This window comes from Garra rufa, chromosome 5 (assembly GCF_049309525.1).
Source record: "Garra rufa chromosome 5, GarRuf1.0, whole genome shotgun sequence".
NCBI lineage: Eukaryota > Metazoa > Chordata > Actinopteri > Cypriniformes > Cyprinidae > Garra > Garra rufa.
In genome coordinates, this window is record NC_133365.1 from 38666324 (window position 1) to 38684425 (window position 18102).

At 35.4% G+C, this 18102-nt stretch overlaps 2 protein-coding genes across 3 annotated transcripts in view; one reads left to right on the plus strand and one right to left on the minus strand.

The window, feature by feature from the left end:
* rorb (RAR-related orphan receptor B) overlaps positions 1-4916 on the plus strand; it is a 28829-nt gene extending 23913 nt beyond the window's left edge. The window contains exon 10 of the mRNA XM_073840415.1: positions 90-4916. Coding sequence (XP_073696516.1) covers positions 90-248 — 159 coding nt within the window. The 3' untranslated portion in view covers positions 249-4916. The remainder of the gene's footprint in view (positions 1-89) is intronic.
* Positions 4917-6955: 2039 nt separating this feature from the next.
* Positions 6956-18102, minus strand: part of trpm6 (transient receptor potential cation channel, subfamily M, member 6) — a 29218-nt gene continuing 18071 nt past the window's right edge. For both annotated transcript variants that reach the window (XM_073840274.1, XM_073840273.1), the window contains exons 22-40: positions 17801-18049; positions 16713-16887; positions 16419-16533; positions 16012-16202; positions 13802-13934; positions 12698-13614; positions 12540-12616; positions 12343-12463; positions 10916-10959; positions 10763-10827; positions 10653-10675; positions 10493-10543; positions 10343-10408; positions 9959-10260; positions 8464-8546; positions 8177-8382; positions 8037-8088; positions 7816-7928; positions 6956-7150 (exon numbers count right to left, since the gene is read on the minus strand). In XM_073840274.1, coding sequence (XP_073696375.1) covers positions 7083-7150; positions 7816-7928; positions 8037-8088; positions 8177-8382; positions 8464-8546; positions 9959-10260; positions 10343-10408; positions 10493-10543; positions 10653-10675; positions 10763-10827; positions 10916-10959; positions 12343-12463; positions 12540-12616; positions 12698-13614; positions 13802-13934; positions 16012-16202; positions 16419-16533; positions 16713-16887; positions 17801-18049 — 3051 coding nt within the window. In that variant the 3' untranslated portion in view covers positions 6956-7082. The remainder of the gene's footprint in view (positions 7151-7815; positions 7929-8036; positions 8089-8176; positions 8383-8463; positions 8547-9958; positions 10261-10342; positions 10409-10492; positions 10544-10652; positions 10676-10762; positions 10828-10915; positions 10960-12342; positions 12464-12539; positions 12617-12697; positions 13615-13801; positions 13935-16011; positions 16203-16418; positions 16534-16712; positions 16888-17800; positions 18050-18102) is intronic.

The following is an 18102-nucleotide window of genomic DNA, read 5'->3' on the forward strand; positions in this document are numbered from 1 at the left end:
GTTCAAACAGGAACTGATCACATGACTGATATAACTCAAATAGATTGCAGTTTTAACATGTGACCCTTATTCCTCCTCTGTTTCTGCAGCTGATTAGCCGGATCCCCACGCTGTCGGCTCTGTGCACTCTTCATACAGAGGAGCTTCAGGCCTTCCAGCAGCTCCACCCAGAGACGGTTAACATGCTATTTCCCCCCCTCTATAAGGAGCTCTTCAATCCTGACGCCGCTGGCGTCTTGCCCAAATGACCGCACACGTTCACACGCACACAAGTCTTTCATTCAACAACCGGAGGCATTGCAGAGGATGAACACTGTGTCGCAGCATCCGCAGATTTTGCAGCCACAACAAAAAAAGAAACTTTAGGAATGTCCTGCACTTCAAAACTCCCAACTCAATTTCACCGGTACAGTCATAAGAATGTATATATGCGCCAGCAGCAAAAGGCGCCTTCCGTTTGACCAGAAATGTACAGACTTTAGGACAATTTAAGCTGTCTTTAAATTGGGTAAGTTAATTTGTTTGACTTCTCTCTTTCTCTCTGTCTTTTTTTTTTTTTTTGATAAAATATTGTTATATTGAAATGAGAAGGTGGGGAGTGCATTCAAAAATGATAATGTAGTCATTTCTCTAGTACAAAGCGGTATTCCAGTATTAAATCTTGTTCTGTTAATATTTTAGTCATAATTTAAAAACAACAGTGGTCTGAAAGACCCGTACCATGTCTATGTAATTTTTCGTATTTGTTTTGTAGTTTTACCTGTACAGAATATGTGAAGTTGAAACTGGTATAAGGTTAACAGGGGACTTAATTTTGTTTGGCCATGTTTAAAAGCCTTGTCTGGGCAATGTAGATATGTATAAACAACATCACCACAACATGAATCCTTCAATTAAGGATTTTTGAAGTGGCAAAATAATTGATAGTGGAAATTTTCCATACAAAAGTATAGAGATATATATTTTATGGCCGATTACCATCTTGTCAGTCATAGCTGCAATAACAGTTTCTGTAACTGCTAAAAAACAATCCGGTCAAATGTGACTTTACGGAAAGCCCTTAGAACTGCTTCGAATCTATAATCCTGTTTGCGCTAAATGCCTCAAAATGCTGTTTTTACTGCCACACTGCCAAAACTAATACAGCACTAGTTTAAATCGCTAGTACAAACTCATCTCTTTTCTGCCACCTTCATACAAGATTCTCTGACTTTAGCAATAATGTCTAATCTGTAATTACATGCCCAGGTCAGACTGGGTCTGTGGTATTCTTAACCTTATACTAAATGTAAAGTACTCATCCTTATTTTGTACATCAACATACTGTATTTAGATATTTATTAGATCAAATGTTTTTTGGCAATGCATGATTCAAGATGAATATCTGAAGTCATCTAAAATTAATCAATCAATTAATTATGTTAAAAAAAAACAGTCATAGAATTTAAGCAATCAATTGAAACTTATTTTTAAAAATTTTCAGAAATTCCATTGGAATTTTAAATCATAATTTGAAACGAATCCTGAAAGATCACAATCTGATAAGAATTCCTAATGTCTGTTTTTCATGTTTTTATTTATGTATTTATTATTTTATTTATTTACTTTTTTTAATACAAACTTGCTACATTAGGGAATACAAAGGAATATAGTACTGATTAGGTAATTGTTTTGGAATTTAGCTGGTTAAGAAACGATTTTAGCAAAGCAGATTTAAATATGTGACCCTGGACCACAAAACCAGTCTTAAGTAGGATGTGTATATTTGTAGCAATAGCCAAAAATACATTGTATGGGTCAAATTTTATCGTATTTATCGTATCGTATTTCTTTTACGCCAAGTAAAGATAGTGTTCCATGAAGATATTTTGTATATTTTCTACTGTAAATATATCAAAACTAAATTTTTTGATTAGTAATATGCATTGCTAAGAACTTCATTAGGACAACTTTAAAGCTGATTTTCTCAGTATTTTTTTTTTTTTTTTTGGCACCCTCAGATTCCAGATTTTCAAATAGCTGTATCTTAAACAAATATTGTCCTATCCTAACAAACCATACATCAATGGAAAACTTGTTTATTCAGCTTTCAGATGTAACTCTCAATTTTAAAAAGCCCCTTCTGACTGGTTTTGTGGTCCAGGGTCACATATGACAGCATTAACAGTCATTCTTAAACCACAGAGAAGTTTCCTGGAACTCAGCATTGCTGAGCATCCTTAACTGTAATCCACTTTTTAAAGATTTAATGCAAATGGTAAATGACAATCATCCTTGACTACTCATATTGCAGCACAGAACCACAAAATGCAGCTACTTTAGGAAGACTAGTAGTTCTACGAGGGCAGTTTGGGTTTGGACCCCTGGTCCAAGGTAAATCTTATAAAATACCGCCTCTTACCAGCAGGTGGCGATACTGAGAGAGCTTTTCCCCTTCTCTTGACCTGTACTCACAGGATGTAAAGCCATATGTCAGTTTCTTATGAAGGAAAAAACATAAACACACAAACTAGGAGTTGACATTTGGAATTTGTAGTACGTCTTGATGCATTTGTTTTGTGAAATGCACTTGAAAGCACTTAACAATGAAGGATTAATAACTACAGATGGTATTAAATACATGCACAAATGTAGTCTGCTGAGAAGCAATCACACTACCTGTTCAAGTCCTCCTATTGAACCAAACGCTCTCAGCCCAACTTTAGGGAATGTTTCCGATTCCTGGAGTGTCAGTTTCCTGTTCAAGACAATCATTTCTGGGTGCAATTTTTCTTGGCACCCATCTCAGGGACTTCTCTTTTAACGTTTTCAATAGAAAGAGAGTACTATTTTAAAAAAATATGGACATTTTTAGGAAATAAAATACAATCACAGCAGTTTCTTCACATACAAAACCTACCCAGACAAGGCTTTGGTGTGTGTGTGTGTGTGTGTGTGTGTGTGTGTGTGTGTGTGTGTGTGTGTGTGTGTGTGTGTGTGTGTGTGTGTGTGTGTGTAAAGTGTATACCCACCGTTGAGAGGTGAAACAAGCTTGACTGCGATACACTGCATTGCTTGTTGCACGTCCCAGCAAACAACTCTCTCTCTCTCTCTCTGTAAATATCAATGTGCAGCAGTGTACTAGCAACGGTGCCTGTGCTCCAAATTAAAACGTTGTAATTATTAAGCATCTCCTGAAATGAAATGGATTTTATGTAAGTTAGATTATTTATACAGAGCATGAATAAGCTGCTCTATTTCCATGTTCATTACAGAAAATGGATTCAGTCAGAAATCATTTTAAACTTATGATGAAGGCTTTTTTTGTATTAGACTGTGAATTGAGGACGAGAGGAATTTGTATCTATATATGAGGTTCAACACTGTTAGGTACTGTAGCAATAACTGGAAGCATTTACTACAGTCATCTTTGCATTCTAAGATTTTTTTATTTTATTATAATTATATTATTATTAGCCTATTGTTGTTCAGTTATTCTTGCATGCTGGTTCATAATAATGAAACCTTTGGGCTTTTGTGTTTTCTTATGTGTTGCTGATGGAGGGTGGGCAATGGGGAGGGGGTGGACTTGGGCTCGTTTTATTCTGAATGTTTCTGGGTTGGTGTCGACGAAACACAAAAACCCTGTTCATTCTGTTCGCGCACACAAACACAAGCACAAAGTATTTCTTACTGTGTAGGAATAAAATAAGGGTACCGACGGTCAAAACATACTCAAGTACACGAACGCGGACGAAAGCTCGACTTATCGTCGCCACATGTGGCGTTATGGCGGGAAATATCGAAAACATATTCTGCTAGTTAGTTTATAACAAACTTACCTGAGTAATAACATCTTGTTTAATGTCAGAGACATCTGAATGTAACTTTATCGCCCTCTTGAGGTTTGTTATCGCCGCTGGACCAACACAATAGCTTACACTGAGAGTGCGTCGATGGTCCACTAAGTGCTTGCGTCTGCGCATGCGTACTTAAGTATGTTTCGGCCCTCACAAAGTCTCTGTATTCCGCTAATCGAGTATGACTCAACTAGGCATACACTAGTACTACACTTGAAATGAAGGAAACAATCTGTGTGTGATTTTGAGTGGTATACCTATGTAACCACAGACGACTATTCTACTTAAGTTCCTACAACACTACTGATGCATACTACACATTTCAGTTTTCCATTTCTTTTCTTTCTTTTCTTAAATATTTTTGTTAATTTATGAATCAGAATGTGTCTGTCTCCCTGGATGAAAAAACACAACAACAGCAAAACAAACAAAGGTAGCATCTGTTACCAAAACCCTTAAGACTGTACTCAGCGTGCAGAATCTTTTTATGTACTATGTAAACATTTTTGTTTTCAAGTGCCATAGCTAGTGTGAAGTGAAGCTGAATGGCATATGGGGTAGATGCTTTACTGTATAAGTTGTTTACTTGAGAAGCAATCAAAAAGTGGAATTCAGATGCAAGTGTGAATATTCAGACAACCAATTGTTTGTTGTTCATGGAGAACGGGCTCGGATTGACAGAACTTTAGCACATGTCCACAATACAAGTAAAGCACATGTAGCATGGGGAAGGGTGGGGGGTAATGTTAACTTGCCAACAGTGTGAGCGTGCGTGTATGTGTGTTGTATGTATATGTGAGTTGGACTGTAAAACAGTATATAAATGAAGGATGAATAGCACTTTGTGTGATGGACTGAATATGTGTGCTTGTATGAGTCGGGGGTGGGTTGAGCTTGATGTGCGAGCATTGTGAAATGGACATGTAAAAGTACTGATTAATCGAGACCTTAAAGTGTCTCCTCCATGTTGTATATACTAAGCGAAGGACTTAAGTGATTTTTGTTAAATTCTATATTTTATGGCTTTTGTAGACATTTCTTTGTGGGATAAAAAAAAAATAAAGAAAATTTTATGGATGCAATCTTGTCTTCATTTCATTCTTAATCAGTCTTGTGTTATAGTAAAAATCAAAACATCCTTAAAAAATATACATTTATTTTAAAAGCAAAAGTGTGTAAGATTAGAGAAAAGATCTTTACGTTTCCTTATCCGTTTGCAAATGTTCTAATTGTAAGGACTAGATTCATTTAGATTTATGCTTAAATAATTTGAATAAAAAACAAAATATATTTTCTGAGAACAAGTCTTATTACCAAGTCTTATTTACTTTGGCAACAGAATTGCAGAAGACTTTTTAGAGAATTATCTTCTGCTCACAAAACCTGCATTTATTTAATCCAAAATACAGCAAAAGCTGTAATATTGTGACATATTTGTTTTACTATTTAAAATAACTGTTTTCTATTTAAATATATGTAAATAAATAATAAAATATTTATTATTATTACCAATATTTATAAAATGGTTGGGTACATTTTTTTCAGGATTCTTTGATGAATATAAAGATGCGAATATCAGCATTTATCTGAAATAAAAAGCTTTTGTAACATTATACACTATATACCATGCAAAATCAGACTCTTGAAGTCAGTAAAAACATTTTTGGGGGGAAAGAAATGATAAAAATTAATACTTTTATTTAGCAAGGATGCTGTAAATTGATCAAACTTGGTGATAAAGACATTTACAATGTTACAAAAGATTTCTATTTCAGATAAATGCTGTTCTATACTGAACTTCCTGTTCATCAAAGAAACCCGAAAAAGCTGTTTTCAACATAATAAATGTTTTTGGAGCAGCAAATCAGAATATTAGAATGATTTCAATAAATTACATTTTAAAATATTTTCAAATATAAAACATCAAAAACTTACTGTTTAAAAACATTTGACTGGTAGTGTATTATCTTATAATCTTTTTTTTAGGATGCAACTTTGTTTTTGTTTTTTTGCAAACAAGACAAAAATGCTAAATTATATTTTGCAATTTTGGCATGGTAAGTTTCAAGGCCCACATACTATATATACACTCACATACTATATTAGTTTTACTTATTTATTTTTAAAGATAAAAATATACTTTGAACAATGTTTATTGAATGCAATGTTTATACAGGTAAAAAATTAACTGATAAAAGAATAAAAAATGTGAAATGGAAAACTATGATCATTGAAACTACTTCCCTTATCAAATATTGTACGTGATATTGCTTATAAATGTATTATTGTTCATGACATTGCTTATAACGTATATACATATATATATATATACAGTGCTGGGAAAAGATACTTTTAATTAATTTTTAAAAGCGTTACTTTTTATTGCATTATTCCCTAAAATAGTAACTAATTATGTTACTTAATTACTTTTTATGAAAAGTAATGCATTACAATACATTTGCGTTAGTTTTAAATCTTGGCAGGGCTTGCTTGTTCGTTTTAAATATAAAACATTCTGTTTTTGGCAAATGTAAAAAAAGCCCTTTCACACCAAAAGCCTCTGGCTGAAGGTAAACTAGATTCACATCTGTACAGTAGAACACAGAAGAAGAAAGTTCAACACTCAGCAATAAAAAAGAAGAACAAATGTTAGATTATCTTGAGTATTTTTTGCTTATTAGTACAATTGAATTGGATCATCGAAGGTCAGCAGCAAAGTCACTGGTTAATAAAATGAAATTAAAAAGATATTTGTAATATTTTACATATTTAATTATTTCAGGTTTGCATCATATTCTGAGTTGCATTTTATGGTTTTTATTAATTTTGAGGAATACTGAGTCGATTTTTTTTTTTGGTGAATGAAATAAATTAACACGTTCACATTTATTCTAGAACTAAAGTAACATCTTACTCCCATATTCTCTCAACATGGGGACAGGAGAGCTTTCAATCAATAAGTGGGAAAAAAAGTAACTGGCGTTACTTATTTGAAAAGGTAACTCAGATATTTTTTGGTAAATTGAAAAGTAATACGTTACTTTACTAGTTACTTGAATAAAGTAATCTGATTACTTCTCTCACAATACTTGTAATGTGTCACCCCCAACACTGTATATATGTATTTTTTTATTTCTTTTTTTCAGTCAGTAAAAACTGCAAATAGACATTGAAATTTGAGAATGAAATAGGATGTGAACAAGACGAGTTCCCTGGAAACTGAGTCTACTTCCAGGTTAGAGGTTAAACTGTGCTGCTCATCCCATCAAAGGCAGGAAGTGACTTCTTTTGGCTGCTGCAACTCCTCAAATCTAAAAGCCAAACACAGTATACACAATTGTGATGCATATTCATAATTTATCACAGCGAGTTGCTTTTCTTAAGATCCGAAATAAAATTTGTGGATTGTACATTAATAATTTGTTTTGATTTGATGTGGTTCTTGGAGAGGACGAAGGCGAATAAAAAACAAAGCACCTTTGAAATATCAAACAAATGTGGCGGAGTGGTTTTCGTTTGTTTGTTTATTTTTTTATCGCTGTACTTCTGAAGCGAAGCCTCCCTCTTGATACAAACAACAGGCATCTCATATGTCTTCCATGAGACAGTAATTAATATCTAATCAAAGTCAACACTCTCTAACGCACAAAGAACTATTAAATATGTAATCAAAGAGAACACTCCACATGCCACAAAGGAAACCACGCCCCTCTTCTGCATGCCTTTGCTGTCATGGAAATGAAATAATTTCTGCCTCATTAGAATTTTTTCTAAACCTTCAGGCTTAATTAGACGGCTTTTTCCTGTTCATTTTTGAAGTTTGCTCTTTTCAAACGAACTATCAAATCACTTCTAAAGTTGGAAACATGGAGGTATGCCATGTGGACGTATTTGCGAGAGCTTCCACTGCAGGCAATGAAAAATAGAAGAGTACTGAAAGTTCAACCATCAACCTGTGACATGAGTGTTACCTCACCTGAGAGACCGAGCTTCTTGCAGCAGGAGTTGCAGGTGTGCTTGAGAACAAAGCTCTGGATTGCATCATCGCCCAAATTGGCAGGTCCAAACGCCATCTCTCCAGAGGTGCTGCTACAAGAGGAGCAAACTTTACTTAGGAGCACAGTAAACACATGCGCAGAGAAGTACACATTTCAGCTAATATATGTAGGACACTACACATTTGTTGGGCCCATTTACCTTGTATCATCAACTCTGATCAGTGAGGGGTCTGTGAGGTCCGCTCCCACACCTTCAGTTAAAAATAAATATTCAGTTCATCAACTCCTCAATAATAATAATAATAATGACATGCTCTTACAGTACACCTAATCTTTTACCTTGTAGATCCAACACTAGCAGCTCCCTGTTGGTGTACTCATATGTCCAGTGAGAGAACGCTAGTATCGCTTCTTCCAGACCAGAGGAGGGCAAGATCTCCTCTCCTGTATTATTGTTGTATTTCCTGAAATGACCACTCATGTTATTCTCAACAGTCAACCACTGGCCGTCAGAGCGCCAGTGCAGCAAGGAGACATCCAGAAACCTGCACACATACACATGTTCAGACGTGATAAAATCAACTTTTTGTCATCGTAATAACACAGAAAGGATTCATAATGCTGACCTAGGACTGTAGGGCACACTGCTAGGTTTAATTTTGTTGAATCGCTGCATGAGTTTCTGTGCTGCTCTCTGTTGTTGGATTTCCTGCAGGTTATAGAGCAATTAGTCAACAGAGAAGCAGAGAGAATGATAATTAATAATAAATCCAGCATAGTGGTGATAATAATAAATATCCAACATAATATTAAATACAGTATATACATAATTCAATAAAAAAGAAATACATTTGTATATATACACTACCAGTCAAAAGTTTTTGAACAGTAAGATTTTTAAGTCTCTTCTCACCAAGCCTGCATTTATTTAATCCAAAATACAGCAAAAGCTGTAATTCTGTGAAATAATTTTACTATTTAAAATAACTGTTTTCTATTTGAAAATATTGTAAAATGTAGTTTATTCCTGTGATCAAAGCTACATTTTCAGCATCATTACTTCAGTTTTCAGTGTCACATAATCTTTCAGAAATTATTCTAACATGCCAATTTGCTGTTCAAGAAACATTTATTATTATTATTAGCAATATTTAAAACAGTTGAGTACATTTTTTTCAGGATTCTTTGATAAATAGAAAGATCCAATGATCATCTGAAATAAAAAGCTTTTGTAATATTATACACTATACCATTCAAAAGTATAGTATAAAGTATATATTTTTTTATACTTAATTTATATTAAATTATTACTTTTATTTAGAGACATGCTTTAAATTGTTAAATTTTAAATTCTATTTGAGATAAATGCTGTTCTTCTGAACTTTCTATTCATTTCAAAGAAACCTAGAAAAATTCTACTTGGCTGTTTTCAACATAATAAAAATAAATGTTGTTGTTTTTTTCAACATAATGATTATAATATATTTTTTGCAGCAAATCAGAATATTAGAATGATTTCTGAAGGACAATGTGACTGAAGTAGTGATGCTAAAAATTCAGCTTTGAAATCACAGGAACAAATTACATTTAAAAATATATTCAAATAGAAAAACTGTTTTTGCTGTCATTTGGATAAAATAAATGCAGACTTGAAGAGCAGAAGAGACTACTTTAAAAACATTAAAAATCCTAACAATCAAAAACTTTTTGAGTAGTAGTGTATATATCATTATATATCATTATCATATTTTGTGGCCCTGGACCACAAAACCAGTCATAAGGGTCAATTTTATGAAGTTGAGATTTATATGTCATTGGAAAGCTGAATTATTCAGTAATTAAACAATAAATAATTTGTCCGAGATACAACTCTCTAAAAATCTGGAATTCGAGGGTGCAAAAACTCCTTTAAATCTGTCTAAATGAAGTTATTAGCATTGCCTATTACTAATTAAAAATAAAGTTTTGTTATATTTACACATATACACATGCTACTTAAGACTGGTTTTGTGGTCCAGGGTCACATATACAATTAAAATTGTGTAGTAGGTGTAAAAAATTATCTGATAATGAAAGTTAAATGTATCAAGTGTATGAAAAAATAAAAAAATAAAAATGTACCCGCAGACAGAGATGAAGTGAAGTGCTGATTGGGAACACTTTCTGCCAGATGCGAACCACCTCTGGCCTGAAGGCTTTCACCACATACACTGATCCTAACTTCAACACATTACCCTCAGCCCAGGTACACACCACCTTGGTGGCCCTGCGCAGACCCCCATCTAGCACCTCCTGGTGGGCTAACGGCTGAAGAAGAGCTGTACGTCCGTGCTGAATCCATGTGGATATGCTAGAGGACTGATCTCCAAGTGAAGACCCTCCTTCTGCCTCCTCAAGTGTATAAATGCAGACCTCAACACCACCTGCATAGAGCAGAGGACACTTATGAAAATAACAAAATTTGTCTAATGCTGGTTAAATAACAACCATGGTTTGATTAATTACCCATTAATGACACAGGGGTGAATGGTATTGAGTAAGCCAGTCTCATAAGGTTGTTCCTCTCCATTGCTGAAAAAAAAAATCAACAAAAGAGATCCATTATATCCACAGGATAACAAAACAATAAGGTGATAAACAGTAGTTATTACTCACCTGAGAAATGCTGGCCTAAATCCTCAGTCAGCTTAAATGTTGAGCCCTTTACTAACATCAGACATAGACAAAGCACAAAACAAAACAAAGCAACAAAATCAAACCTATGCAATTCACATACAACATGAACACAATTACAATAAAGGTACATGTAACTTACATTCTTGTGTCATACTGCTTATCCTACAAGAAGTAGAGAAATCAGGTGAACAGTTAGAAATATTTCCTCTTAATAATTAATATGTTTCATCAAATCAAAACTGAACTTACGAGGGTCTTTGACTGATAGGCCTGGCCCAGCTGCTTAGAGGTGGCTGCCCAGGGGTCGCAGTGCTCTGAGGAGTGGACATAACATTCAGCCCATCAAGAAAAGAAATCACCTTCATGATGTGAGCACTACAGGTGAACTATGATGGGCCTTACCAGCCATGATGGAGCCAATTTTGTGAAATCCACTTGGTCAACATCTAATGAATAAAATGAAAAAGAAACCCAGTGTCATCTTGCAGGTTGGTGTGATTTTATTTCAGGATTTAGACACACAAAAAAATTCTAAGTAGACTGCTCACTGGCTTAAAGGGATAGTTCACCCAAAAATAAAAATTACCCCATGATTTCCTCACCCTCAAGCCATCCTAGGTGTATATGACTTTCCCTTTTTCAGACAAATACAATCGGATTTAATTTTAAAAATGTGCTTGCTCTTTCAAGCTTTATAATGGCAGTGAATGGTGGCAGAGAATTTGAGAAAAATAAAGCATCCATCCATCATAAAAAGAACTCCACGTGGTTCTGGGGGTTAATAAAGGTCTTCTGAAGTGAATCGATGTATTGTGTAAGAAAAATTCTTCTTCTTACACAAATGCATCAATTTACTTCAGAAAGGCCCTTATTAATGCCCCGGAGCCACATGGAGCACTGCTTATGATGGATAGATGCACTTTATTTCGCTTCAAAATCTTGAACACTATTCACTGCCATTATAAAGCTTGGAAGAGCCAGGACATTTTTTAATATAACTCTGATTGTATTCGTCTGAGAGATGAAAGTCATATACACCTTGGATGGCTTGAGGGTGAGTAAATAATGGGTTCATTTTCATTTTTGGGTGAACTATGCCTTTAAATATGCAGGTTTTATGAAGGTAAATGTAAATGTCTTGTACTAGCAGAATTTGAAAGTTGGAAAAAGATCAACATCCAAGAGATCTCCATTAGTTTGTAATTCATTTTACAAGAAAAAAAGCTAAATTATTTTTGCTGTATTTTTTGATCACACTGTAAAAAAATTGATTCATCAGTAGTTGTCTCAAGATACATTTACTTGCAATGCAAAATAAATGACATTACATAAAAAGTCTTGTTTTTTGAGAAATTGGTCAAAATTAAGCAAGTTTATGATTAAAACAAATATTTGCCAATGGGCTCAGAAATATCAACTTAATTCAAAAAGATAAGTTTCCATACCACATTTACAGATACTTGTTTGTGTTCTGATCTCATGTTTCATTTTCCATCTCAAGTAAATGCATTTTGATTCAAGGATATTTAGATATTTAACAAAACAAAAATGAGGGAGAAACAAACTCTTTGCAGCACATGCAAAATTCAGTGGCATGACTTTGTGTATTTATAGGAATAGTTCATCCAAAATTTTAGATTCTGTCATTAATTACTCATCCTCATGTCATTCCAAGTCCTTCGTCTAGACAAATTAAGATATTTTTGATTTTCAAACCTTTTTAGACTTAAATTTGTGGAGGGGGCAAAAAAAAACTTTTAAAGACCTTTTTTAGACCCTCAGAAACCCTACATTTGTCTTTTTAGGCATCAAAACATTTGAAAACATACTTAGCTGGGTTAGACTGACTGAGGTTCTGAATCTCCGGTCAAACAGGCCTTTTACTTTCTTCTTCATTTTTTTGCGTGGGTCAAACTCATGGATGCATCCCCGTGTTTCATCTACTTTTACCTAAGAGACAGTAGCATTACTTAACAATATATCAATCATCAAGTTGAAAATAAACAGAAATAGCAAGTTGGCTTACATTTTCAGGTGTTCCTGCTCGGGTCTTTATGGACTTTCTCCCAAATGACCTTTGCCTCTTAAAGATCTTCGATAACCCTAGAGTCACATACATTCATGGATTAATTAGCAAACTGCGACTGATATTTAGTATGTGGTTATGATTTGCATCCATAATACCTCTCTGTTCATGGCTGTGGTGGGGAGGCACCAGAAGTGTCAGTTTGCGGTGCTCAGATGTCGATGCATCAGGCATGGCCATATTCTCCACACTGGCCGAGAGGGAGCGGCTCTGCTCTAGATCAAAGTCCCATTTCCGGCCTAAAAGTCTTTGAGGTCTTGTGAAGTGTCCAGCATCATCAAGTCTGTAGAATGCTGGGTTTCTGATCCCCTCTGCTCGTTCTCCATCACTGTGCGAATCTGTAAGTAGAAACATACGGCTGGAGGATCTAGACAGTGCTTCCTCATCATCCTCTTCCTCCATAGACTCCTCATGGCTGGGTTGAAGCTGGAAGTCTCTCATCAAAGGCATGGTGGGAGAACTTGCACGTGATGGCTCCCCAGATCCACACATTCCCATGTCCCTCAAACCAGCATATGGGTGAGGTAAAGAGAGATGGCATACACTTTCTCTTGAATCGCCATGTAGTAGTGGCCACCTAAAACTACCATCTTCTTCCTGTGGGCTTGCCAACATGCCTTTGCTTCTGAACTCAAAGGATCCAACACTCGTCCCTGGAGGCAGCTCCAGGGAAGGACGCTGCCAGCCAGGCCCCAAGCCTCTGAGCAGGGACGGTGGCATACTGCGGTAGTGCTTTGGAGACTGAAGTGCTTGGCTGGGGCCGACACTTCCGCCAATGCGGAAACAGCAGCTATGGGACACTTGCTCATGGTGGCATGTAACTGGCTGGCTTTGACCAAGACGGGCCACCTCTTGCTGCTGGTTGTCTGTGGCTGAGAGGAAGTTTAAAGTGTCCACTGCTAAAGCAGACAAGTCCTGCAACTCACCCAGGTGACTGTCTAAAGTGCGCATATTGTCCTGGATGATACTGATCTTCTCAGCAACCTCAACTAATATTACAGACATCTCTTCAGTCCTAGAAACAAACACCGTAGACAACAAACTTAAGTTCACTCCATTGATTTAAAAAAATAAAAAATATTTTAAATGGAAGTAAAGATGCATTTCTTCATTTACAAAGTTTAGGCAACTGACAGATTAACTAAAACAGAACTGATGTAATTTCCTTTCGCATCCAAAATAGGTTTGGGAGATGCACTCACTTGTCAGCTGCAGAGCGAATCCGGTTGATTTCACTGCCTTGTTGGCTCTCCTTTTTCTCTCTGAAATATCCAGCAACACACTTTTCTTCAAACTCATGCAACTTCTTTAGATCATCAGGGGCAAGGAGTAATTCTGTAAACGGACCAGAATTACACGTATATATATGTGATAAAATAGTGTAAAAATAAGATTTTAAAAAAACAACACCATGCACTTTTTTATAAAAATGCAAAAATTGAGACTGAATGTAAAATCTTATTTTGTCAATATAGTGCAAATTGCAAAAAGATTAAAAACAAACTGAATTGGACTGTGAAATTTTAGATCTTAAAATGTGTGTAAATCAAATCAAAAATAATTTCTAACTAAACATGTACAGTCGTGGACAAAAGTTTTAAGAATTACATAAATATTGGAAATTGGAAAAGTTGCTGCTTAAGTTTTTATAATAGCAATTTGCATATACTCCAGAATGTTATGAAGAGTGATCAGATGAATTGCATAGTCCTTCTTTGCCAGGAAAATTAACTTAATCCCGAAAAAAACTTTCCACTGCATTGTTAAGAAGGCTTCAGGGCATCCAATAAAGTCCAGCAAGCGCCAGGATCGTCTCCTAAAGAGGATTCAGCTGCGGGATCGGAGTGCCACCAGTGCAGAGCTTGCTCAGGAATGGCTGCAGGCAGGTGACTTTTGGAAGATGGCCTGGTGTCAAGAAGGGCAGCAAAGAAGCCACTTCTCTCCAAAAAAAACAAACATCAGGGACAGATTGATCTTCTGTAAAAAGTATGGCGAATGGACTGCTGAGGACTGGGGCAAAGTCATATTCTCCGATGAAGCCTCTTTCCGATTGTTTGGGGCATCTGGAAAAAGGCTTGTCCGGAGAAGAAAAGGTGAGCGCTACCATCAGTCCTGTGTCATGCCAACAGTAAAGCATCCTGAGACCATTCATGTGTGGGGTTGCTTCTCATCCAAGGGAGTGGGCTCACTCACAATTTTGCCCAAAAACACAGCCATGAATAAAGAATGGTACCAAAACACCCTCCAACAGCAACTTCTTCCAACAATCCAACAACAGTTTGGTGAAGAACAATGCATTTTCCAGCACGATGGAGCACCGTGCCATAAGGCAAAAGTGATAACTAAGTGGCTCGGGGACCAAAACGTTGAAATTTTGGGTCCATGGCCTGGAAACTCCTCAGATCTTAATCCCATTGAGAACTTGTGGTCAATCCTCAAGATGCGGGTGGACAAACAAAAACCCACTAATTCTGACAAACTCCAAGAAGTGATTATGAAAGAATGGGTTGCTATCAGTCATGATTTGGCCCAGAAGTTGATTGAGAGCATGCCCAGTCGAATTGCTGAGGTCATGAAAAAGAAGGGTCAACACTGCAAATACTGACTCTTTGCATAAATGTAATTGTCGATAAAAGCCTTTGAAATGTATGAAGTGCTTGTAATTATATTTCAGTACATCACAGAAACAACTGAAACAAAGATCTAAAAGCAGTTTAGCAGCAAACTTTGTGAAAACTAATATTTGTGTCATTCTCAAAACTTTTGGCCACGACTGTACACCTCTAGTAAACAGATCTGTTTCTCAGTCAAACTCTGACAGGATCACAATAATCGTGCTGCGAAGAATACTAAGCTAATACTAAGCTATTTAAATTAATATTTTAATTAAACTGTATAATAATTTAATATTCAGTTCCTTAACGGTTACTGAATACTTCATACTGCCGTTAGACGCTGGTGGATGACTCTGTTCTGTTGAAACACTTAATTTAACAAAATGTTATTGCTTAAATTTAATTTCTTCATAGTCTCATTTTCATAGACTTTGAAATAGTCTATCAAAATAGAAAACTGTTATTTTAAATTGCAATATTACTTATTTTTTATGTACTTTTTGATCAAATAAATGGAATTTTAATGAGCATAAGAGACTTCTTAAAAAAACTTAAATTTAAAACTTTTGAACAGCAGTGTACATTAATAATTTTAAGAAATCTTTTGTGTCTTACCATTTTTTTGAAAACCTTTTTTTTTATTAAAGAACCATAAACTGGTATTGGTATCCACTACTTTTTTTTTTTTTTTTGTATTGTAACAACCCTACCATGTCAATTATGTAAGACGTCAGTTTTGTAAGACATAACACAAAGGGCTTTGGTGCTTCATAAAAAATTCACAAAAACACACTTACTCAGACCAGTTCTTCCCCGTTTGGATGCCTTTTTGTGCTTTTGCCACATTGAGCTGAGAGACAGTGTCATGTGACTGAGAAGAATGAGAGGCGGCGGCAGCCACGGCTTCTCCTGATATGTCATGATGTAACGATAGCGGTTGTATTTCCACAGCTTACGGGATATGGAGCTCATGTCAAAGTAAACATTGCTGTGAAGTAAATAATAAGGCAAAGTAGGTTAAACCAACACAAAGCAAGCAAGACTCAACAATCTATCAACACCGACTCCTTCAACAATCTTCCACTCACAGGATGTCAGTCAATCAACTCAAAAGAACAAATTATCATCAAACCAAGAAACAGATGAAAATATGTGAGCGAATGAGGCTTATGTCAAATTATAAGGATAAAGATTAAGTGCATACTTAAAGAATGCAATGAGTACATTGACCATGATAATGTACTGAATAAAAAGGTAGACGGCCTGCAGAAAGGGGGTGAGGAAAGCTCCAGGGACACAGGTTTCAGGATTTTGACAGGCTGTCAAAACAAAAAAGGATAATCACTACAGAATAAAACAATAATATCTTACAAAGGTAATAGATAATACTTATAATCATATAGATCATATACAAAATGTGAACCATAACTTGACAACCAGATATTAGAAGCTGTGGGAAAGGTTTATTCAAAGCAAAGTGTCCTTTTGTCTTACTCACCATCAATCTCTCCAGCGTACACCTCCCCAAACATCATCCAGTAGGGCTGAAAGACTACATCTCTGAGCAGACTCCAGGATGGATCCTCATTAGGGGACAGAATAGACTTCCTAGATGTGCCAAAACTGACCAGCACAATTGCCATAATGACTACAATACAGAACATGTTGCTCATCTGTGGGAGAATATACACATTTTAAAAATTATATTTCCTATTTTTGTGAAATGTATTATAGTGTTATAAAATAACTGAGTATACGAATAACATTACAAGCGCAAATGTTGCATGTAGACTAATTATTTATTGATCCACTACCAGCCAAAAGTTTTTTTTATAAAGAAGTCTACTGCTCACCAATCATGCATTTATTTGATCCAAAGTACAGCAAAATGTTGAAATATTTTTTCTAATATTATTAACGGTTTTACAACTGAATATTTCAAAATGTAATTTATTCCTGATTTAAAATTACTGTAGTCACACAATGCTTCAGAAATCATTCTAATATTCTGATTTCCTGCCCAAAAACATTTATTATTATTTTCTCGAAAACAGCTACAGTATAATTTTTTCACATTTCTTTGATGACTGGAAAATTCAAAAGAAAAGTATTTATCTGAAATGGAAACCTTTTGTAACATTATAAATGCCTTTATCATCACTTTTGATCAATTAAATTATTCTTGCTAGATAAAAGTATTACTTTCTATCATTTCTTGCCAAAAAAAAACTAAAAATTATACTGTCTCCAAGCTTCCGAATGGTATAGTGTGTAATGTTCCAACAGCCTTTTATCTTACATTATTATAAAAACGTATCAGCATATTAGAATGATTTCTGATGGATTATGTGACACTAAAGACTTGAGTAATACTTCTGAAATTTTTATTTTGATCACAAGGATAAATTACATAATAAAATATATTCAAATATGTAGCATTTATTTAAAATAGCAAAATTTTTCACAAATATTTTAGCTGTATTTTGGATCAAATATATGCAGGCTTAGTGAGCAGAAGAGATTTTTTCAAAAAACATCTTACTGTCCAAAAGCATTTGACTGGTAGTGCATGTTTAAATTACACACCATTTTGGTGATCATGGTCAGGTAAGGTCCTGCATGCTGATTGACAGCAAAAAGGTCCAGAAGCCTAACAGACCAGAAGATGAAATCCAAAGAGTAGACAATGTGACTGGCTAAGCGTGTTTCTTGATGCCACCGGAGGGAGACCCCGACCAGAAACAGGAGGATGCCCATAAAGTCATTGATATTCCAGTACTCGCTGAACCACACCTTCAGCTTCTTAGTGAACTTCCTGGGCTCCAAAACCCACACCTAGAAAACACACAATACCCATAATCATTAAAACAATCTCAGCACAATGCACT